This window comes from Paramormyrops kingsleyae, chromosome 5 (assembly GCF_048594095.1).
Source record: "Paramormyrops kingsleyae isolate MSU_618 chromosome 5, PKINGS_0.4, whole genome shotgun sequence".
In the NCBI taxonomy this organism is placed as follows: domain Eukaryota; kingdom Metazoa; phylum Chordata; class Actinopteri; order Osteoglossiformes; family Mormyridae; genus Paramormyrops; species Paramormyrops kingsleyae.
In genome coordinates this window covers 8863652-8887005 of record NC_132801.1, presented here as the reverse complement: position 1 = coordinate 8887005, position 23354 = coordinate 8863652, and the positions used below count along the sequence as shown (strand labels likewise).

The following is a 23354-nucleotide window of genomic DNA, read 5'->3' as shown; positions in this document are numbered from 1 at the left end:
CATACAGTAATAACGGACAGCAGAGAAATTGCAGATTTGGTGGTGTGCAGCTCTGCGGTGTAGAATTCATGATCAGAAGGTTGCTGGTTCAAATTCCCTGGCCAGCAGAGTGATGTCACCGTTGGGCCCTTAAGCCCAATTGCTCCAGGGACTGACTGACCCCGCTTTCTTGATTGTCCAGCGCTCTGAATAAGTGTCTGCTGAGGGATTTCCCTAGTTAATTTGTAGTTATTTAATTATGTTAATTTAGTTCATTAATTTATAGCTTTCATATTTCTTATTTTTATATTTCTTTCTGTCCTTGCTGCTCGCTCATCGTGTTCTTTGCCTGTCATACAACTTACTCTCACCAAGGCCGTCTGACCCCCCGGCTCCAGGAGTCTGAACGAAGACCATAGATAAAGGGCCTGCTGCCCTCAGTGGGGGGGGGGGGGGGGGGGGGCAGAGACAAACACAGACAGACACTGAACCGGCCGTGTGAAACATCTTCCTGTATCTTCAGTCTGCTTAAGCTTTAAGGAACCTGCCTCATCATTCAACTAAAAGAACCTGAGGTTTCATTGAAGAAATCTATCAGTTGGCGTCACAAACAGGGTCGGTGAGAGACAAGGCCGAGAGACTAACTAATGCTGGATGACTGAAGACAACAATGAAGCGCGCAAATCAACTGAGGTAAGATCTTTCTCCTGTCATTGGCTGAAGGTTGAAAATAACCTCTCTCCTGCTCAAACACCCGATCAGAGAGTTGTTTGATGAAGAAAAACTAAATATAACTATTTCTGAGATATTTGTATTAGTTGTGAGCTCAAAAAAGATAAGTCGACTATACGCTGTAACGGGATAGAAACAGCATTTTTCTTGCAAGAGTTTTCCCGTTTTTCTGTTCGGGAAAAAACAGCCGTTTACTGTTTGGGTTTACAGCTCATAATCTGTGGCTGTTCCTTTAAACATGGCCTTATCTAGGAAATTTGGCAGTATAATTAATGTTTCTGCAAGGCCGACTACTGAGAAGGGAGGAGTAGAGCCTCCAGATGTTGACGTGGAGTATATGATGGAAAATCTCAGTGAATATCTGGACACAGCTTGGTGTTTGAAGTCGAGTGGTGTCTTCCCAGAGATGGGAAAAAACGGTTGCAGTGGACACTTGTTGTGCTGGGTCAGATTCATCGTCGGAAAGACGTGATTGCAAAAACTAATGGAGAACAGAAAAGTTTGCATGAGCAAGTTACTGCTTTAACTGATGTTGTCCGTGAAAAGAACAAACAGCTGTCTGACAGAGAGAGAGATGGCAGAAGAGCAAGCTGCGCGTGTGAGTGCCGATGTTGCGCGTGTGAGGGCAGAAGAGGAGAGAGATGCCTTATTGAGGGAGTTAGCGAACTGCAGACCCGAGATGAATAAAAATCATATTGCTTTGTTAACAAATCAGCTGCTAATGGCTTCGAAAGCAGGAAACGCTGAGCGACCCCTGGGGGGTGGAGCAACCACATGGGTGACTCCACCTATTCCTCCTCCTCCTCCAACACCAGCCCCGCCTCTGACTGCTCTTCCACCTGTCCCTCCTGCACCCCCTCCTCCACAAGCGCCTAAGCCAGCAGAGTGGCTGCACTCTGCTGAAGGTCAGAAGAAGGATCGGAAAGAACAGCGCCTCACACTGGCAGAAGAATTAAAGGCCACAATGGAAAAAAGAAGCAAAAAAAAATGAGTGCTCCCCCTGTGGTGACTATGAGTACTACATCAGTGACTCATCCCAGTGCAGCACCACCAGTGGTGTCTTCAAGCACTACATCTCAAGTAATGGTTCATACATCTGCAAATGATGAGACATCAGAAGAAGAAGAAGCCTGACCCATTTGCCTGGAATGGGATAAATGGAATGGTACTACATGGCTCACGGTACAGGCATTTGGAACACTTCCCTTGGGATATGGCTTAATGTTGAAGAAAACAGGGGGAAACAAAGATTTGGTGGAAGGACAATTACACAAATCTATGCAGTCACCTAACTTAGACTCCAGCATTGAACAGTACTGCTCCCCCCTCTGGTTCCATATATATCCATTGACCTCAACAACTACGGATAGATTACTTGTATTTAGCTTCTGCTGGAGAAACCTTCATAGCAAACGTTACTGGTCCAACTGTTCCTGTTCCATATATATCCATTAACCTCAACAACTAGGGGAGGGTTATCTTTGTTTAGACTATATTGGAGCAACTATCATAGCAGCTGCTCTTGGTTTGATATAGAGAGTTAATTTTAGGACGACCCCTGGTATATGTATCTGTGGTCCTTGTATGCACCTGTCCTTGGACTCCTTCCCTTTCATTAAAGGATCGTTTTACCAAATTTGATCACAGCACTAACAGATTTCAATTCCTTCTGTGATCTTTAGGGTGTCCCAAGAGCACAGAAACAGTACAGAGGATTTGCCTCAAAGTGTAATCAGAAAAGGCATGAAATTTTGGTAAGGCTTTGCAAAGCTTAAAAACCTAACCTGGGACAAGTCTTCAACAGAAAAGCAACAATACCGTTTCATCATTCTGCTAAAAATAGGCATACTTGTGTCGGTGATAAAATAATTTGGATTTTATTTGTATATCTGCATTGTGTCTTCAACTTTAGTACAACATTGTGATCCAGAACACTTTTTCACTTTGAAATACATAAATCTTGCAATATCTTTTAATACAAAGTTAAAAGTCAAGAACACAGCATTAACTTCCAATGTACATGGCTGTGTGTTGCATTACTCATCTAGAAAGCTGTGTTACAGAGACGGCAAGCTGTGTACCATCTGGCTTTGCTGTCAGCATTGCTAACCCTACACAGTTGTGAGATAACATAAACGAGCTTTTCTAGTCTATTCAAAAATATATAAACACATATTTATCACAAATTTCACTTTTGCATAATATGACTGGCACAAGTGCTCTTATTTTTAATATTATCTATCATTTCTCTTTTGTCAAATCGATATGTATTCTGGGATGATGGTTTTAATCCCCCTTCTACCTTAGTGGGTGTTTTATGAATCTGTAGGAAAACTAGAGGAAATATACCACTACGGGATTTATATATATATATAAATATATATATACACAAATTCTTCCTTAAATGTTTATTAAACATCTAGTATATTTGTTGTGATACAGTGTGTGAAATTTAGCCATTTTTCTTTACTATTATATCAGAACATTATCATCATCTTTGCTGTAGTTTTCATCATTGGCCACCAGGGGACGTCGGTGTGGTGCCTGGGCATTCCACTTGTGTGCATCCTGCAGTCCTGGTTCGAGGAAGTACAGGCAAGCTCCAAACCCCGCCAGAACTAGGACTGACACAAGCAGGTAGAGGGGAACAAACCAGTCAAGGAACAGCCAAGGCATGTTTCCGGGGAGTAGCTGGAAGATAATTGGAACGAACAGTTAAGTGCCGAACAAGGAATGGAAGAATTCAAAGCGAGACAAAACGGGGGCATTCATACTGTACAGGGGACACCATAAAGGCTTCAACCTCAGCAAGCTAGAACATCATGAGTATCCAGAGAGAAATGTTTGAATTTAAATAGAGTGAGGATTAAGAACTTCCACATTCAGGGGGTCACAGAGTCCTCTATTTTTAGACTACATACCCTATTAAATCATCTCTACCTGCCTCTGTTCTAAATAACATACAATTCTGTTTGAGTCATTATAATTAACTGTTAAATCACAGTACTATTATTGCCACTGAGACTGTACATTATCAATGCAACCATAAAATCTAGAAAAATTACAGACAGGAAATAATCATTTAAATTAATTCAGATAATAATCTAAAAATGCAAACCATTACCTAAATTCGCTGCCGCAGCAATGAAGATACCTATATTCACTACACTATTTTGCCATGGAAAAACATCTTTTGACCATAAATGTACCAGGCTATCAGTGTTTGGTAGCTACACTGTAAACACATGCGATGAATGACATGATGAATCAGGAGGACTAATGACTTCTTTGACTGTCCCATATAATCGTGCTCTCAACCACTTGCTGGTGATTCTGCTCTGAACAAAGGAATTTATCTTAAAAATCTTAAAACAGAAACCAGTAATTAATGAGAAGGAGGTTGACAGTCCTCCAGGACAGACAGTAATAAGATCATTCCAAGAAGGATCTGCATATCATCACCTAAGCAAACAGACATACTCTACATGTCTAGCCAAGTAACACTCTAATTCAACTCAAAGAATCCACAGAGGGCATTAAATATTAAAAGGCACCTGAATGAAAACATTTAAGGACACGTTTCATTACCTGCTGGAATGGAGTAGAGCTGCTCTAGATTTGCGGAGCAGTCCTAGAGGTGCAAAACAGAAATGCTTACATTAACATTTCAAATTAGCTCATCTGCATCACTAAGAGAATACATTACTTTGGACAGATTCAGTGCTGATTCACATAAACATTGGTCCCTATAGAGGGAACAGCATCCTAACACTAAGATGCTAATGATTAACGCTTTGGGGAGACTCGTTAGGGAAAACAGGGATGGATGTGAGCGACCACCAAGACGTACGCTTCATTCAGTCCACAGCGACACAGACATGCCAATGACACTGTGAATGAAAGGTCTGCACAAGTACACACACGCTCACTTACCGGGGATCTCAGCTGCCTTGCCTCCTCGCTCTTATCGTAACCGAAAGGTATCGGAGGCGAGCGACTCAAAGTGCAGCGTCGATTCCTCAACATAAGATTACAGAACTACAACTCAAAGGGAGATCTCCCTGACGTGTGACAGTCTGCAGCCGTTTTGGCTTGCTCTGCCTTATGACATCACATTTGGAAGTAAGGGGAGGGGGAGGAGGAGTGGGGAGGGGTGGGTGAGATGTTGCCATGGAGACCGGCCTGGTGATGTTGAGCCCAGAGGGGAGAGAAAAATTTATATAACCACTTCTGTCAAAGCTCTCGCAAAAAATAAGGCTGCGTGCCCAGTGTGACTCGCTTCCAGTTCAATTGATAATTTGAGTGGATGAAGGAGTTCATCGCTTCAGTAAGCAAAGTGGAACGAGGGCAAATTGTCCAGACTGGGAGTCCAGCTCTAAAAGGGGGGAGTAACGGACACGCGAGTAATCCCAGATCACATTGGGGGGAGGTACTTCTGTGCCAAGCTGAGGTGGGAGAGCTCACACCTACCCTGCCCACTGCAGATGTTCAGTTCATTTTGGGGGGGGGGGGGGGGATGCTGGTAGAAGGCACAAGGAAAACCTGTGCTCTCGCGTATCAAATCCATGGTCACCAGAACCAAATCAACCAGCTCAGGATCTTGATGGAAGGGAGCAGAGAGTCACCCGAAAACCTTTGTGAGTTTGGTGGAATTTTATTTTCTTTGCCACAACATCGGCAGTCAGACACAATGAGAGGAGTAACGGAGAGGCACAATGCCACACATGATCGATAAATACTGTCTTCATATATTAATACAATACCTTAAAACAGATTTCATCTTTGCTTTGACTCAAAATGTTAGTCAAACATTAAAATTTTCACAATAGTAATTTTCACAACTCCCAAAATTGATACCACATAAATGCACCAATACCTGAAAAGTGTCAGTTAATGTTAAACTTTTACAGTCTGCAGTAGCAGCAGCAATACAGTGATTCGCTAAGTGTACGCAGTTTCGCTCACCCCCACCCCAGCTAGACAATAATTTTAGAAAAGCCCCTTCAAAATTAACGTGCCTTTATAAAAACACGACGACGATCCCAGAGTTCCAGATTATGTTTGCTGTTAATTCTGACATGGTTTTGTGGATCCATTCCTTGAAGTTAGGTGAGGGTTGGTGGGGAAGTTCCCCAGTGATGAACCAGTGTGTTAATGCAACTGAAGCAGAACGATGTCTGTGCCAGTGACTGAGGTCCTGATGCGGAAGTAAAATTGGACATTAGTAGGCCCGGGAGGGGAGGCATATTGGGTCTGTTATGTTTTAGGCCGTAGGCAAGAAGAGACAGGCGCTGTTGTAGACCCCTGGCACTGGGCTGAGTCACTGTTCGGGGTTTGGCCCACTCTCGGTCCCACGGGAGTATAAAGGTGTATGTTGATAGGGTGTGTGGGTCTTGGAGAATGTGTATGTGGTAAAGGGTGTGGGGTCTGCCGGGTGCAGTATCCCCAGTGGGACAAAACGATGCCTTGAGTTGATTTTGCTCCACACTGTCGCATGCGGGTGCTAACATTAAATGGAATAGACAATAGCCCTGAGGACTAATACAGCACAAAAGTGTCTGGGGATTCATTTGTTGGATCTGAGATATACTGGGATAAGTAACAGGACTTAGAAGTCCTGGGAGTTATGGTTTATCTACTGGTTGCTCTGTGTGCCGGGTGTGACTTGGTACCGAGTGCCAGAGTGTGATGGGAGCGCTTTGCTGAACTCGCTGGCGTAAAAGAGATTTTCTTTACTCACCAAACTAAGAGGTCCAGACTTTTATTCTAAGAGCCTCTCTGTGTTATCAGAGGTTGATTTATAATTTTTCTACCACACTGACTCTTACAGTTTGGCAGCCAAGTCTGAGGCTCTGCCCTCCAGGAAATCGGTGAGGATGGAGGCCACAGTTTCGGGTTTATTCAGATGAACATGATGGTTCCCTGGCACCGTCAACTGGCGGCCCTGCAGAGGAGAGGTGGGTCGTTTATGCCAGTGGCTGATATGCTCACGGGAGGAGAGAAAAGAAAAGTAAAGATGATCTATTTACAAACTAGCTATCAACCCCCTAACTCACTGTGATCTGTCTTAGCTGGGCTATCGCTACGTTGCTTGTGCCTCTGTCAGTAGACCTGTGACACTGACACTGTGTCAGTAGGCCTGTGTCACTGACACTGTGTCAGTAGGCCTGTGTCACTGACACTGTGTCAGTAGGCCTCCCATTCATCATACCTTGGTTGTGTCCCATGTCTTTCCTTTTTTTGAGCATTTGTGCTTGTCCAAGAGTGTGTGTGTGTGTGATGTATGTACTACATTGTGATGACTAAATGTCCCCACAATGTAATAGAAACCTGTTATTTTGACATTGTGGGCCCACATTTTTTCAGACCCCACAAGCAGAAATTCAATTTTATAAAAATCTGTGACTGCGATCAAAAAAATAAAAAGCTAAAAATCTTATATTCTGTTTGGTTACTTATGGTTAAGGTTAGGGCTGGTAGGGGTTAAGGGTGTCATAGCTGGGATTAGGATTATGCCCACAGAAATTAATGAGAAGTCCCCACAAAGATATGACTATATACATGCGTGTGTGTGTGTGTATGGTGTTCCCCTAGCTGTGCATGTCGATGTAGACACTTACCCCGAGGCCTTTAAAGCCATCCAGCAGGGTAGAGAAGTATCTCTTCTGCTCCGGCTTAGACGGTATCTTGATAAGTCCATCCTCTGCCCTGGAAAGAATGTGCTTTAAAAATCTCTTCATTTCCAAAATGTGAAAAACTAGCTAATTCCTAAGGATAAGACCAGTTGAAACCTTTGTTTCTACCTTGTGACACTAATAACAGTCAGAACATGTTTTGGGATTTATATTTGATGCGTGGGAGTTATCATACAGTGGGCATGTACAACTTCTCCATCTACAAAACTGAATCCTAAACAAACGTGTCACATCAAAGTACATATAGAAGAACAAGCTGATAAATACTTATGCTAATAAAAAGCTAGACTAACTGATGTTTTCCTTATTTGTAAGAAGTACTGTGATGATGTGGTTTCATTAATGACTGTAACGTGATGTGATGTGGAAGCATGCCTAAATCACAAACAAATGTTTTTCCCAGTTCACACTAATCAGTTGAGGTCAGATAAACATCAAGAGAACCAAATCACTGGATACGGCAGGTGCTATAAATAACTCAGGCTTGAGTGACAAAATCACGAATCTGGTCAACGTGCACACGAGACAAAAATCACAGTATCTCATTGTTCAATCATTAAAGTAATCATTAAAGAGCAATCACAGGAACAACTATTTTTACTGCACAAAACAGCTTTCAAACGAATGATTGACAGCACATTTGTGACCCATTACTTAACACAATTATTCACAAAAAACCTCCAAAGGCTACGAATCCATCACCTAGAGAATGGAGACAGGAAGCAGCCTCCTTATTGCTGGCCTGTGCATGGGGAATCTTACACTGGAATGTCGTTCTTTATGCTTAGAAATCTAATACAATTAAGCACTCCTAAAAAATGATTGATGGTAAACTGCTACATAGGTTACAAATCACAGTAAAACAACCATGTGGCCCCCAGCGTCCACTCCATTATTTACATGCTCAAAAAACAAACGTTACTACTCCTCTGATACAGGTCTTACAGCAGCTGAAAACCATTCAAGTAACGGGAGAAGCACTTTGTCGAATACATGAAACAAAACTGACCAACTTTTTATATTCTAATGATTAACATAAACAGAAAATACACAACTCTGTATCAATGGTGCTTATGGCCCATGTGGTTATCAGAAACTCCATTTCCCAGATTACACAGGGAAACAGGGCATTCCCCCCCCCCCACAGTAATACTCAGGAATTAGGACTTACAGGACAACAAGAATTTTAGCCTGTATTCTGGACTGAAGCTCCAGGCTCTGCTCTAGGCTGCAGCGAACAACGTTCGTCTGAGGGAGAGGAAAAGTGAGAGAAAGACAGAGAACGACATCAACATGACTTGTATTAGACATGATGGAGTGACTATTGGACTACAATCTGCAGACTCCAGGGGAGGATAAAATACAGCCAACACTCACCAGGTTGATTCTAAAATCTCTGTTGAAAACCACACCTATAGGGAAAAAGAGGGGGCATTTAATGCAGTACCATAGTGACCATTGGTAAGTTTGAATGCCAGCCTAAGAGCTCATGAGCTCAATGATCCAATTTAGCTAAATATATTTATTAAAATTGTTTACTGTCCTTCCTTTATTTGTTTTATTGGGGTCTAAAGCACGTATCACCTTGGACACTATTGTCAATTCCTACCCACAACTCAGATCATCCAACCAGTCAGACAGTGACCATACGTTTTGGCCGATATCTCCTGACCCGTTAGTCCTAGAGTCAAAATTCTTTTTTTTTCTGCAGATACAGGCAGCCATTCCCTACAAATTTGCCAGTGAAAAACAACTTCCGCCTGATTTTTGACTAGTTTGCATGATTTGAAAAACCTACTCTTGGCTACTTGTCCTACCTCATCTGACCAAATCAGACAAATGAGGTGTCAAACCAATCAGACCCCTGACCCGAGCAATATAATAATAATATTTAAAAAGTCTGACACTTGTCTACCACACGGCCATTAGCCACATCCAAACTCTACCCTAATCTGGCCTATTTTGGTCAGACAGCTATAACTCGGGTAGGCCTTGACCTACCCTAACCAAATTTGAAATCCAATCTCCCAGCATTGTTTTGGGGACACAGTGCAAGGCTGGCCGCATTTCATCAATAGCGGACGCTACAAATACCTACTGCCAATATCTCCTGACCTCCTTGGCCAATCCAAGTGAAATTTGGGAGATTTGTACTAGGCCCAAGCCTGAGGTCAGAGACATACTACAAAAGTCAGAAGTCATAAAATGCTGGCCACCACCAGCCAATCAAAATCAAGCATCCATTTCACAGGCTTAACAATAACCAATCTGAACCAAAACTGAAGGATCCATTTCTCTACAGATCCTCAATCCATCCTGGTAAGGACACCCAAGTCTGCCAGAAGGGGGTGCTACAGTCACAAATTTAGCATTTCTGCCCATTTCTCTTGAAATGTCCACCTTATAGTTGAGATTTGTTGCCAGGAGAATTCCAGATGGCATGCCAAATCAAACCACCTATAGAACTTGGTTTACCTCTTTCGATTATTGCCTATTTGAAAACAGTTTTTTTTCAAACTCGTTTTAGGATTTTCACCCACCATATATAATTCTGGTATCATTCGAGTCAGCAGAGAGTCCTCGTAAATAATTATTTAAAAAATCTTAAACTTTCAGTAAGGTACGGCCACCAGCCAAACCCAGACCACACCTCTGCCACGCCCATTGCTATCAGACAGCCATATCTCCTCCGGCTTTGGCCAATAAGCACCAAACTTAAATATGCATTGTAGGACGGTACTTGGGAAGGGTCTTACAAATTTGACGCTGATCAGCCAATAGAGGGCGCTACAGCAATGTAAAATGTGTCTCTAAACCTGCAAAACCAATGCAATTAACATTTTAATCATTTCTCTGAATTTGTCAAAATCCTTTTTTTTACCCTTTTAGCTAATTCAGCTGAAATGTCCTTATTGTTTGTAAAACCATCAAAGAATTGTCACTTTCCCCTTCAACGGAGTCCATATTAATTTCCCTTCATTTTACTGCCATTTGACTTCATTTATAAGTCAGCCAGTGCACAATGCAGTATTTTGAATGTTTTAATAAATTGGCCAGCAGGTGGAGTAAGTGCTCCATTTCATAAATGCCATTCAATACTTTCAGGCCTTCTCATGTCTAAATGAAGAGCCGACAGAAGGACAGACAAAGAATTATTTATGATCATTTAGTAATATTAGTATTATCTGACTTTTTAATACATTGGCCAGCAGTGACAGTCAGTGACGGACAGACGGATGGTTGAGTTTGAAAAATGATTGAGTTTGAAAAACGGACGGACGTTAGTTAGTTATGCCAAGGTTGTTTTCGTTTATCCCTTAAGCTGGACAGAACATGATGCACTGATTTGTGAATGGGGTCAGGGAGGGAAATAAAAAATGCATATTTTACAAATGCTTGTGTTTGGTTTTCTACTTCTCAATAAAAAGAAACTTATTAAATATATATTTAAAGTGGATTAATCTTAAACTCCCAGATTAGCCAAATCAAGTACCGCAGAGAAACCCTCTACTCAACAGTCAATTTTGTAAAGCAATGCAAATCCATCTTCCATTACCGCTTATCCAAAACATTATTATATCGTCATTATATCGTTCTTATATTGTTGTAATTATACCATCATTACCGCTTATCTAACTTTGGAAAGCAATGCAAATCTATCTTCGATCACCATATCCAATACAAAATCACGGCGAGATTGCAGCCTATTACAGGGAGCAAAGGGCACAAGGACAGACATGCCTCAGACTGGATGCTAGTCCATCACAGGAGACAATACAACTCAGTTCAATTTAAACAACACAACCTATGTCTTGCACCTTACGTAATGACATCATTTGTTGTATATGAAAGCCCTATTTTCAGCCATAAACCTTTGAGATGCCTCTCGATCCCATGTGCCACTTACAGGGCAGGAGAAGCAGAAGCAATTCAGATGTAACAGCATCTCTAAGTACCAGTGTTAGACTCATCTGGGCGCTGCTGACAGCCATTAAAGGAAACAAGTCTATGTATTAAGGGAAAGCAGAGCAGAGGGATTGGGGCTGACCTCCGTCAACTTGCGTGCTGCCTCTCTCCAAAAGGATGTGAACAGATTTCTCAGACAAAGACGGATTGGCTGCCATCAACCTGAGACAGAGACAGTGGAAGTTTTAGTCTGCATCGTTTTACCAGTGAGATGTAAAGCAGCAGAGAGAGAGAACGCTACTAAAACAGAGCAAGACTATGGGCTGAAATTTAATGACTTTTGGGACACTGATGATAAAAGTCTTCAGAATTTCTCACATATTTTACAGAGGAAACTCAGGGTGGATTTATTCATTCTAGGTGAAACACAGCTCTGTGCTGAGAGACGACCAAAGCGCCTAGCTTACGTCACCCAATTAGAAGGTCAGAAATAACCTTTCTACTGCTTTCTCATAAGTGTAAAGCCGTTCTCTCTTCTCATCTTTCTTTTTTTCAAACTCAATCATCTCCTCGATCCCTTTTCTTGCAAGTCCTGCCATCTCTTTCTGGAGAGAGAGAAAGAGAGACAGAGATAGAGAGAGAGAGAGACATCTGAGATACAACACTAGAGATTCAGGAAAGATGTCAGTACCCACGATGCCCACCGAATACACAGTAAGGGGCTCCACAGCCGTACCAGCTCAGCAGGGAGGAAGCCAAACGAGTCCAGGAACACGACAGATTCCACCATCTCAGGATATAACGCGCTGAACTGCAATTAAACACATTTAATCCCGTCAGGCTCAGACCAAGCAGCTTGGGTTAATTTCTTACGCACAACGGACCTCCCAGTATTTTCCATGCTGGCCAAGCGGCCCCAGCATGACTAAGAGCTGCGACTGTTAATAATTATGAACCCAGCACACAGGAAAGATTCTGACATGCTACTTGTTGCCTTGATTGAATAAGTGGAATATCCAGGGCCTGATAAACCATGACAGATGAAGGAGGGCAACCAAACCAAAGGGAAGTCTCACCAAACCAGCAATGTTGCCTCCTGTAAAATAAAAGGAGATGATTAATGGAGTTGCTCCAAAGATGGAGAAAGAGGGCAACAGAAGCCATGGGACCAACATTCAAAGACAAAAAAGACAAGGATGAGGAGAAACAGATGAGGGGAGGCATTCTGGTTTACATGAACACACTGTAAACACTTACCCATGCTGTGTCCAATTATGGAGAAGCGTTTCCACTGCAGAGCTGAAACGACAGCGGGATCCACAGGAGTTACCCCTAAATAAGCAGTGCCGATTCCACATCACACCATGAGATGCAAAATGGCAGGGGGGGGGGGGGCATGGCTCGTCGGCTCGTACCTTCGACGACCTGCCGCACGTCGTACACGTACGCGGGGAAGGTGTAGAGGACGCCCGCCGGCCTGTGGCTAGACAGTCCATGCCCGACCAAATCCACAGCCACGCACCTCCAGTCTGATGGGGACGAGGGGCAGCACAGGCAGATGGCATAAAACGGGCATAGTACTGTGCCCACAATCCCCCCCCCCCATCACAACCTTGGCATCACAACTAGAACAAAAGCAGCCTGACTTTTAAAAAAATAATAATAAAAAAAGGTTTCTATCATTAAAACTGTTTAGTGGTACATTTTATGTTATGTAATTATAGTAGTAGTTTTGTTATAAATTGTCCTTGCTATTACTACCACCACTAATACAAATCATAATAAATAATAATAATAATAATTAGTTGAACCTCTTGGTAGAAGTGGAATTAGGGTGTTGAAGGACCCAGCATTGTCTGCCCAGCCATGCAGGCACAGTACTGGACGGCCATGTTCAGGACCCCAGACTTGGCCCCTGATTTCTCCCCATGGCACCGACACATGTAGTTCTGAAACTGTTACATAAAAAAAAAAGAGGTTAAAAGAGGGAAAAACTTACACTGATGAATGTGAATAGCTGGATGTTTTTCATGAAAAGGTCCTGATTGCAAATCTCATTTCATTAATAGAAAAGGGGGTTTGCTGACCAAGGAAGGGAATAAGGGGGAAATGCACTCAGTTTGGTAGGTGAATTTAACTATTATCAAGATGAATGTTTTCTCACTGACTTCAACCTGTGGAAACTTGCGCACAGGAAAACACATTTATCTGCGTAGGTGGAATACCACAACATTAACCATCTGTTGTCCTAAAATCATTCTGGTTATAATAATAATAATAATAAATAATAATAATGATAATAATATAATAGGGTTGCAGCACTATGTGCTTGGAGCCCTATTAATAATAGCAGTAAGAACCCACCATTGTCTTAATGATGCTGTAATGTACCACAAAACACCCAGAGTGCCTTGGGGTAACTGTTGTGAAAGGCGCAATATAAAAATAAATTGGATTGAATCTTCTACAACTACTAATAAAGTAGAAGGCCATGGTAAGGACACCAGTGCATCACAGGGAACACACCTAACTGCACCATGGGAGGAAACACTGGCAAACACGGGGGAAACCTGAAAACTCCACGCATACAGAGGTGTGCAACAATAATAATGATAATATAACGCAAGGAGACGTCATTACCTCATTTTCTTTTGCATTACTTATTGTTTAAAGCTAATGGTATAAAATGGTAAAAGAAAAGCATTTCTAACTGTGACTGTTGGTAGTGGTACATATGGCAGACGCGCGCTTCCCGAGACTCCGTCCCCGTATGTGCTGTGACAGTCATCCTGTCACTTATCGGACCGACCATGTGTATGACAGCTCCTCACCAACTTGCTTCATAATCGCTGTTGTAGAAAAGTGTCGGACACTTCTTAGGCTCGGAATCATCCTTTACAGCCTGGGAAAAGTGAAGTGAGAGAGAGGCACACTACACGTTAATACTGAAGCTACTCTAATAAGCATGTATGGGCGACGAAATCCACTGCGATTCCTGCGGTTTTGGAAAAGCCGACTGAACGTGTCAAACTACTGAAACAAACCGGGGACGACAGAGATTGAAATAAACAATGGCGCTCTTTAGGTCGCACAAAAGGCTTACATGTTATCAGGAAAAACAGCGCATTCCGCTTTCAGATTAACTTATTTAACCCCTATATCCTACGTAATTGCCAGATTTTCCGGAGATACAACCTTCGACACTTTACCTGATTTTTCTTCCGGTAAAGATCCCCCGTGACAGCGCCCCGACCAATCAGGGCCCCGCTGAAGCAAAGCGGGTTGATTGACACACGGGAGAACCAATCCTCATTTCACACAAGGCAAAAAAGAAAAAACTTTTGCTAAAGAAGAAAACAACAGAGTTTATTATAATAGACTAAAATCTGTCCCATGAATAGTATTAAGTGGTGTTTTCACAGTTGCGGGATAGGCAGGGCAGGCAATGGCCTGGGGCCCCCGAGGTATGAGGGGCCCCCAAGGATGGCCGATTATATAGTACATTGCATCGACAAAACTGCTTTGTGCATTCTGTTTTTCAGAAAAGTGAAAATAAAGGTTGTGTGTTTGTTAAATTCTCCTTAAATATTATTAAATTTACACTTCACAGTAAAATAAAGGTTTATTTTACATTCCGCGGGAGGGGGAGTTAGGGGTGCCCATAGAGCTGTTTTTGCCTAGGGCCCCCAGAGTCCCTACAATCACTGCATGTTTTAAAATAACTTTCATGGGAAGGAAACAAGAATAAGAAGACTGCAAGACAATTTTAATATGAATATTTTATTGAACTACATAGCAGTGCTTAAATGAAGGAACAGAGATGACGACATTTTTGATTGGTAGAGTTTAAACAAATAATGTGGACAAGCAATTAAGTCAAAGCTAAACTCCATTAGTTATTCATACTGCATGTTTACATTAAGGCCCTGATTTGAGAGTCCTTGGTCTTTATTCACATAACATTTATTTCACAGAAGCTTTTGCCCAAACCATTGTACAAGCGAGGCTAAGAAAACAAGGTCAGCTAGTATTTCTGGAGCAACTGGGGTTAAGGGCCTTGTTCAAGGGCCCAAAGTAACATCACTACCTATGGGGTTTAAACCACTGGTACCATCATCAGCAGATCTGAAGCAGTGACCTTCATTTCACAGTCATAACCTGCAGAGCTACATTCTTCCCTATATTTTTTAAGTATGTACATCTAATATTAAAATATTTCTGTTTTTTATATTAGATTACACACCCACCTGTTTTCTTTGCCAAGAAAACAGTTATATTGAAAATGGAGGCATGGTGTGCGTGAGTTTATACATTACATTTGTAATGAAATTCCAAATTTCATTTACAGATGGTGTATTTAATTTAGCATCTCTGGGTATCTTTATATTGAACCACGTTAACCATCAGATAGATACTAGATACTTTATTTGTCACATACATGGTTATACAAGTACAACATGTAGTGAAATGAACCCTGAACGACCCTTAGACTCTGCAAATCAAATCAAAAATAGAATTAAGAATAAGTCAACAGTTAAGTCAGCAGTCACCATGAAGGCGAATCCTTCTCTATTGACACATGTTCAACTTCAAGGCTCTAAGAACAGGCCATGGTTTGAAATCACACATATGCCTTCCAAATTAAACACCAAGCCTTCGTTATCTGTAATTTCTGGATGAGGTCAGCAGGGGACGTCAGAGTACTGCCTAGAATTTCTGCATGCGTCTCAGATGTGTTTCACCATAATGGCCACCAGGGGGAAGCACATTGTATTAAAACAAACTCCATTCTCAATTACATATGGAATGGCCTGGGAGCGTGCCCCTGCACATGACTGAGTGGGAGTATGTGGTTTCCTCCAGGCACGGGGGCTTTTTAACTGTTCACATATGCACCCGGCATATATACTTTGCAGAAATAGTGCTAAGGTATTTCCCATTTAAATGATTCGAGTGAGACTGCGAAATCCACACACATATTGAGTATCTGCGATGGGGCTCCCAGGAATAATTGTATCTACACCTAGATACCAACTCCAAGTGGCATACCTTGGCTGCATCATTAAGTTCCCATCAGCAAAGTTATTATTAACGGGATTGCTGAGAGTCTGTTTTTCTGGATAGTGCCAAACACTATCTTTGGTCAGTGTCCTTTCCCCTTTGCATAGGCCGAAAGACTGTCTGAGATCCTCTGTCTAGATGCCGTCGGACTGCTGTTATCTTTCTATCTGTTTATCCCTATCGTCTCCCCACACCCTTCCCTTCCTTACATTGTCGCGGTGGAAAGGCTACGCATCTGATATCTTTGTTTAGCCTCCCCTGGGACGGGGGACCCTTTTCCCCCCAAGTTATATACAGCCCATGATCAGTCATGTGACGCAAAAATCCACCGTCAATGTTTAACCGTTAATGGCAATGATTTACTTTGCAGATAAATTATTTGCTGCAAGTGGTTTTGGATGAAAAAGCATCATTTTTGAGGAAAATGAGGCTGGTCCATCATGTGTTTTAGCGATGACATTCTTGTCCCCTCGGTGAACATAATGCTCGGTGTAGGAGTTGATGTCCATATCAAAAGAGCAAAGTCAGTGAGAGAGGAATTCTGTGCCACTTAATAAACCCAAGATACTTCAAAAAATGAATTATGCACCATACACTTTTCTGTTGTAGTAAAAATGTTTTGCAGTGTTTCTGTAAAAAAAAAAAAAAAAAGCAGAAAAGTGTTTTTCTTTTTTTAAATTACACTTTGATCTCCATTGTTCTGATACATGCTTATCCCCTGAAGCCGGATTTTCCACTTTGTTTGATGGCTTTGCCAAAGATGCGGATTAAAAGCCAGACTGCTTGGGCTCTGCTGAGACCAATATATATTTTATTTAACATTTGGAGCTTGAATTTTGAACCTAAGGCGAGAGGGAAATTGTATGGGACTAAACTTATCTGTCACCGAATGCACTAGCAAGACTGGAACAAAGTGAGCAGCTGCTGAAAAGCCATGCAAACTCGTGCAGCAGTTGGGCAAAGTGAGAGAGCGAGGCGAAGTGAACAACAGACAGAAGAGAGTGAGGCCAAAAGGAGAGGCCAGAGAATGATACAGATAGAGAGGCAAATTCCTTTTATAGAGTTTCACCTCTCTTGTGGAAACCTGAAGAGGCTTCCATTGAAAGCTGTTCCCTCTTTCTCCTCAAACGAGGACATCACGATCTTCCCTCTATCTATGACCATTTTCGTCATTTTTTTTTCATTTGTATGCTTTGGCAACATTCCCTCCTGGTCACGCTAGCAGTCTGGCTCGCCTTGGACCGATAACCTCTAATCACTCCCCAATGTCATTGGCCACACATGAGCCACAACCTGCCAATTGTCGAATGTGTCACCAATCACACACGGAAAGTTCACCATTTTGCAGTACGTGAGGTATTTTGTGACCAAGAACATGAGGCAAGTGAAGTGATGAATTATTTAGTCCGAGACAAAATGTTTGGACCGCAAACCTATTCGAAGCAAAAAGTACAGTTTGGAATCTGAAAGCAAGAGTCAATGTGCTGAAGTTGAGTGCAACTAGTCCTGGTAGTTTAAATGAAGAACCAAATATAAAAATAAGATGCGAGTATGAGAAATACATTAAAAAAAAAGTGTGGAACAATGCTGTAATAGTATCAGGGAGGGAGGAAAAGAGGTGGAGTTAATTCTTAAGACAGGAAAAGGGGGGAGAGAGAGAGAGATTGATGGTTGGACTGTAATTCATGAGTGAAGTTGAGGGGTATAAAAGGTAAGGTTTGGGACTTAGAACAGTACACTGAGGCATTAAACGATTCACACACAACTTAACTCGGGACGTCACCTGAATATCTTGTACGGTACGTTTTCATTGATTTTGCATAGATTTTTTGAGTAAGTGCATGATTTACTGTGGTGCTAACATGTGACTGCATTTTTCGTGGTTTGGTTCGTTATTTGTGCAAACGAGGACATGCACTCGGCTGCACGCTTTTTAAATGTAACAGAAAAGTTTTCTATCCGTTTTCTAACCACTTACCCAGTGCAGTGTTGCAGGGTTGGCCAGGAGCCTCCCCGGGCATCATAGGGCACAAGATAGGGGGGGACACACCCTGAATGGGATGCTAGTTTATCACAGGGTACTAATTTGCTGAAATGCATGCCTTTGAACTGCAGGAGGATACCTGCACAACTGTACACAGCAAGAACAGGCAAGCTTCAAACACAGAACAGGGGGGGATTTGAACCCCCAACCCTGGAGATGTAACAGTTAGTCACTGAGTCACCACCTAGGACGGTTTCTGGGACTGCATTGATTCAAACGATGGACAGTATCTGGTTTAAATATGCACCCAAAAGCCCCTTCAAACAAATGAAGATTCTCAAAGGTTATCCTTTAACATATTGTTAAAGGCGAGGGACTCTGCGTCAGTTGTTCTGGGTATAAATAATTCCAACTGGCTTTTAAAGAAACTTTTAATTCAATATTAGGGTAATTTTAATTTGCTTAATTATAATGAATGATTCAGCAATGTAAGATCCTAGGCGAATGCAAGTATTAATCATTTAATCCTTCAAATCATTATCTAGACGATGACCGGCGAAACAGGGGATACGATGAGCTTGAAAGAAACACAAAGAAGAAACCCATTAGAGAAAGTGTACCTCTGTGTAAGACTCACGAGGATCCGATTGCACTATTCCCCTACCCGGAGAAAGAGGGGTCTGAAAGAAGAGGAAATGTTTTATACTCAGATGGACATTTACCCAGGCATCTCAGGTTATAAGTCTCAATAGAGTTCAGTAGCAATTTGCAATTTAAAACTGTTGCAATTTTAAACCGCATTTTTTTTTTAAACCAGCGAAGTTGCTCCTTTAACCACGAAGTCACTGGTGCGGTGTGGGAGAAAAACGTTTTAACAAGATACAAATACTTGCAAAACAACGATGAGTACGGATTTTTTCTGCTCACAAACATGCTTTTACAGGTATTACCGTCACGATGCAAAGCTCCGCCGTAAAGATGATGTGAAGCGAAGGTCAGACTGCTGAGTGAAGGGGGATGAGGCGAAGCCAGATCGCGGTTAGGCGACGCGTCTGTTAGCGTAGCTCGTCCGGGGCGCCTCCGGTTCCCGAGCGTTGACTGAGCGGGCGAACAGTAGAGGTCAGCTGACTGCAGTCAGCATTCAAAGAACGAGCCCGAAATAATTAGCATTGCAGAAAGGTCACTGTACAGACTGTCAGAGCTGCAGCTGATATAAATAACTACAGAGACTCTTTTATACTTATCTGAATAGTATATAGCAGGTCAAGGTCACATATTGCTATTGTTATACCACAGAGTAGGCTAACAAACTAACTCAATAACTAAAAAATTATGGGATTATAGGAATTATGAAATAGATATAGTGGTGTTGCTCTGATATATTCTAGGTATAGCTGTCACGTTCATTTATATTCTAATTGTTTTCATTCAACGGCTACAAATAATGCAGAAGAGTGATTTAGTGGGTAATGCTGGCACTGGCCACCGGCAGGGCTGCTGGTTTGAATCCCACCTCAGCTCTGAATGAGTCACGTGGCGTTACATAGTGCAGTCCAAAGAACTGTGCGCTGTCCCCACATGCCTTCAATCCATCATACTTCATAATGACCCTGATGACTGCTGGCTTTACCTCTCACATTGTCTATTACCCTGTGCCACCCATCTAGTCTTTGACTGGTATAGACCTTCTGTGAGAGACCCACCCTCGGCAAGCTTAGCACTTACTTAGCCTCACTATTGTTTATTGTTTCTAGCCGGGGGGGGGGGGGGGGGGGTGTCAATGAATTAGAATGAACTAAGATTAATATTAAAAATGACCCTCTCAAGGAAGTAATTTGTCTTCTTTGTTTGACTGGTCCACGTCTCCAGTCTACGCTTTTCTGACACGCTTCCAGACAGAGCCTCTAGCGTGAGGGTCAGTAGCTAGGCCTAATCACACTGATGAGTCTGTTTTGTTTCGTTTCAGAAGATGTCTGACTTCGACCAGATTCTGAAGTACTGGCCCGCCGTTGAGAAGGACTACAGAGGAGTTGGCGGCGAGGTTCTGACCCGGTCAGTCAGTTCACTGGTCCTCGGCAATCTGTCTTCCATGCATTAAATTTGTCATGAGTGAGAATATTTCCATGTAGATCTTATGGTTTTTTTTTCTTGGCTGATAAGTATGTTGTAAATAGACCAAACCAGATTAAACACCATTATATATCATGGAGCTGAGGAGGTCATTAAAGGCTTTATCCTGAAGAAGCATTTTCTTCCCAGAATCAGCTTCAATATCTCCGTCACCCACCCCCATAACATTATTACTCACGGAGACGTGGTACTTCATCAGTAAATATCACCTGGCCTGCTGCTTTATTGCCTCTGACCGCCATTTACAAAGAGATAACTAACAAAGGAGCCGCTAACTTTGTAAATCTCACTCCAGTCTCTTCAAGGAGTATCCCGACACGCAGAAACTGTTCCCCAAGTTCGCTGGGCTTTCACAAAGCGAGCTGGCCGGCAACGCGGCAGTTGCAGCCCACGGCGAGACCGTGCTGAAGAAGCTGGGGGAGCTGTTGAATGCCAGGGGGAACCACGGCCCCATCCTCAAGCCGCTGGCAACCAACCATGCCAAGACACACAAAATCGCTCTCAACAACTTCAAGGTAGGGGCTCATACACAGCTGGTACTTCTCACAGTGGCACAGGATTTATTTTTATCCAATTGGAAACAACTTTTATCCCAATACAGATTCACCGCTTAGCTATGTTCTCTTTATACCCATGTAGACAGCAGTAAGAGAATAAGAACTTGACTCAAGGACGACACAAAGATTATAATCAGAGGTGGAGATTTCAGGTCCAGAGAGTACAAATCCAGACCATGATTTTGTTTCAACCACCCAGTTGGGTACTCTGTGTCTGTGACTCTTTATACTCAACTGGTTGGTTGAAACAAAATCTTGGTCTGGATTTGTACTCTCTGGACCTGAAATCTCCACCTCTGATTATAATCTTCCGCATAGTGCTGACAGTGAAGGTCATGTCCAGTGAGCTGGCGTGGTGTGTGTGTGTGTGTGTGTGTGAGTGGGTTTACCTATCCTTATGGGGACACAATGTCCCCATAACGTGATAAATATCCGTTTTTTTTCCCTTATGGGGACCGGTTTCCTGGTCCCCATAAGGGAAAACTCTATTTTATAAAAATCGGTGACTGCTATGAAAAAACTAAAAATGCAAAAACTCTTGTTTTTTGTTTGGTTACTTATGGTTATGGTTAGGGCAGGGTAGGGGTTAAGGTTGTCATAGTTAGCATTAGCATTTTTCCCATTGAAATGAATGAGCGGTCCCCATAAGGATATGTTTACCCTACATGCGTGTGTGTGTGTGTGTGTGTGTGTCTCTGCCACACTGACCCCTCTCTGCTGGTCCGTTTCAGCTGATCACCGAGGTCCTTGCGAAGGTGATGGCTGAGAAAGCGGGGATGGATGCGGCTGGACAAACGGCCCTGCGGAACGTGATGGGAGTGGTCATCGCGGATATAGACTCTGTCTACAAGGAAGTCGGTTTCCAGGGTTAAAGACAGAAACCCCACCATAAACAGACTTGCAGACTTTGTGAAAATTAATAGCAACTTACAATAGCGCTTAATCGTCTAATAGACATAAATGATAAATGACTCAGGCACCACATTATATGGTAACTGTACTGCAAGGCTATTAACTAAGAGCTGGTAAGAACATGTTTAATGCTAGTAGCTATGATTCCGGGTGAAAGACTCAGAGGGGAGAGAGAGGGTCTGAACTGAGACATGACTTGCTTTCACATTTCTAAAGGGGCCTTATATAGACAACAATTTATTACTTTCACTATTTCTTCTAACTCAATCTTTCCTCTTGATTCTAGCTATGTAAGCTTGATTGCTGTTTTCATAAAGAATCAACTTGTTTTTGCTGTGTTCTGAGGATCACAATTAAAGGGAAATTATATACATCATTTGCAAAACCGTGTCAGTCTTTACTGCCTCACATCGGCGCCTCTCCTTTGTTATTTATGGAGGGTCTTGTCTAAGGCCCATGACATGAAGCCATTTCACCACAGAGTAAACAACGAGGCTGTTTACAGGAAGTGCGCTGACAGTATGCGCACGTAGGAACTTGAGTTTGACGGCAGACGGATACAGCCGTCAGCCAACAGGAATTCCGAGAAGATTCAAAAACGGGGTAGGGTTTCCCATGTGAATCTGCTTGTCCGACCAGACCCAGCCTGCTCCTGCCCCAGAATTTTAAGAGCGATACGCGAGTTCCGTATCGTAGGAAGCATGCCCTGACACCGCTGCGAGCCATTCGAGTTCAAGCGACACTTGAAGTATTATCAACACACCCCACTTCTCATATAAGAAGTATTGTCTGAGCGGGACCCTTGAATACAACAGCGAGGCATGTCTACTGGCGACAGATAAAATGAAGAGTGAGTGGGTAGGGGCTGCATTTGCTCCATGACATAAGTGTAAATTACCATTGAGACAGCATGGGCCTGGATCCTGCTGGCCCGGTCCTCGTACATTGAGCATCCCCCATCTGTCAGATTATGTGGGGTCTATTCTGGTCCTCACCTCCCTTGCTCTTTATTTTTGATACTTGTCCCATCTCGTCCATGAGGGGTTTAAATACCGGCCTTTTACTTTTAATCCGCCTCCCCCCATTAAATTTGCTCACATCCAGTGCCGCTCCCCTCCTGATCTCAGGCAGCTATTTAATGCTAAACTCTTAAATGCTAAAACCGCAGAAAAGGTGCCCATGGCGGACTCCCACGGCCCCGGCTGTAAAGTGATCTAAGCCACTTCAGTGGACAATTTCCCTCCTTGGAAAGTGTAGACTCCCTCTGCACGGCAAAGGCATCGCCTGTCCTTTCAGCCATTTCAATGGCTTGGGGCACATGAAACCCAACCTGGGTCTCCTCCTACCGCCGTGCAGGCTGCGGACGTGACTTACTGCACAGCAGCAACTCGCGTACAA

General features: G+C 42.7%; 3 protein-coding genes across 8 annotated transcripts; 1 reads left to right on the top strand and 2 right to left on the bottom strand.

Annotated features, from left to right (window-relative positions):
* Positions 1-2572: 2572 nt before the first annotated feature.
* Positions 2573-3387, bottom strand: LOC140590839 (small integral membrane protein 45). The gene has a single exon (XM_072712036.1). The coding sequence runs from the start codon at positions 3385-3387 to the stop codon at positions 3184-3186; it is 204 nt and encodes a 67-aa protein (XP_072568137.1). The 3' UTR covers positions 2573-3183.
* serhl (serine hydrolase like) lies at positions 3199-19659 on the bottom strand. 5 transcript variants are annotated; one of them, XM_072712035.1, is made up of 16 exons: positions 19308-19659; positions 18978-19037; positions 14144-14214; positions 13124-13267; positions 12728-12841; positions 12570-12611; positions 12389-12408; positions 12049-12123; positions 11808-11917; positions 11455-11534; positions 8784-8818; positions 8578-8654; positions 7332-7419; positions 6540-6655; positions 4300-4342; positions 3306-3402 (listed from the first exon to the last, which is right to left on the bottom strand). In XM_072712035.1, exons 3-15 carry the CDS (start codon positions 14202-14204, stop codon positions 4324-4326), a joined length of 981 nt encoding a protein of 326 aa, XP_072568136.1. In that variant the 5' UTR covers positions 14205-14214; positions 18978-19037; positions 19308-19659; the 3' UTR covers positions 3306-3402; positions 4300-4323. The 5 variants fall into 5 exon arrangements, with proteins under 5 accessions (XP_023670231.1, XP_072568136.1, XP_072568135.1 ...); XM_072712034.1 differs by having other exon boundaries at positions 18978-19659; XM_023814464.2 differs by lacking the exons at positions 18978-19037; positions 19308-19659 and adding an exon at positions 14522-14576.
* mb (myoglobin) lies at positions 18014-22332 on the top strand. 2 transcript variants are annotated; one of them, XM_023814465.2, is made up of 4 exons: positions 18014-18172; positions 20324-20409; positions 20783-21002; positions 21776-22332. In XM_023814465.2, exons 2-4 carry the CDS (start codon positions 20327-20329, stop codon positions 21914-21916), a joined length of 444 nt encoding a protein of 147 aa, XP_023670233.1. In that variant the 5' UTR covers positions 18014-18172; positions 20324-20326; the 3' UTR covers positions 21917-22332. The 2 variants fall into 2 exon arrangements, with proteins under 2 accessions (XP_023670233.1, XP_023670234.1); XM_023814466.2 differs by having other exon boundaries at positions 18018-18172; positions 20327-20409.
* The last annotated feature ends 1022 nt before the right edge of the window (positions 22333-23354 follow it).

Coding starts and splice junctions, on each gene's coding strand:
- LOC140590839 (XM_072712036.1), bottom strand. CDS start 3,387: ATGCCTTGGCTGTTCCTTGACTGGTTTGTTCCCCTCTACCTGCTTGTG.
- serhl (XM_072712034.1), bottom strand. CDS start 14,204: ATGATTCCGAGCCTAAGAAGTGTCCGACACTTTTCTACAACAGCGATT. Junction 12,409..12,569: donor CATAATTGGACACAGCATGG/GTAAGTGTTTAC, acceptor TTTATTTTACAG/GAGGCAACATTGCTGGTTTG. Junction 8,655..8,783: donor GAGATTTTAGAATCAACCTG/GTGAGTGTTGGC, acceptor CCTCTCCCTCAG/ACGAACGTTGTTCGCTGCAG.
- mb (XM_023814465.2), top strand. CDS start 20,327: ATGTCTGACTTCGACCAGATTCTGAAGTACTGGCCCGCCGTTGAGAAG. Junction 20,410..20,782: donor GGCGGCGAGGTTCTGACCCG/GTCAGTCAGTTC, acceptor ATCTCACTCCAG/TCTCTTCAAGGAGTATCCCG. Junction 21,003..21,775: donor TCGCTCTCAACAACTTCAAG/GTAGGGGCTCAT, acceptor GGTCCGTTTCAG/CTGATCACCGAGGTCCTTGC.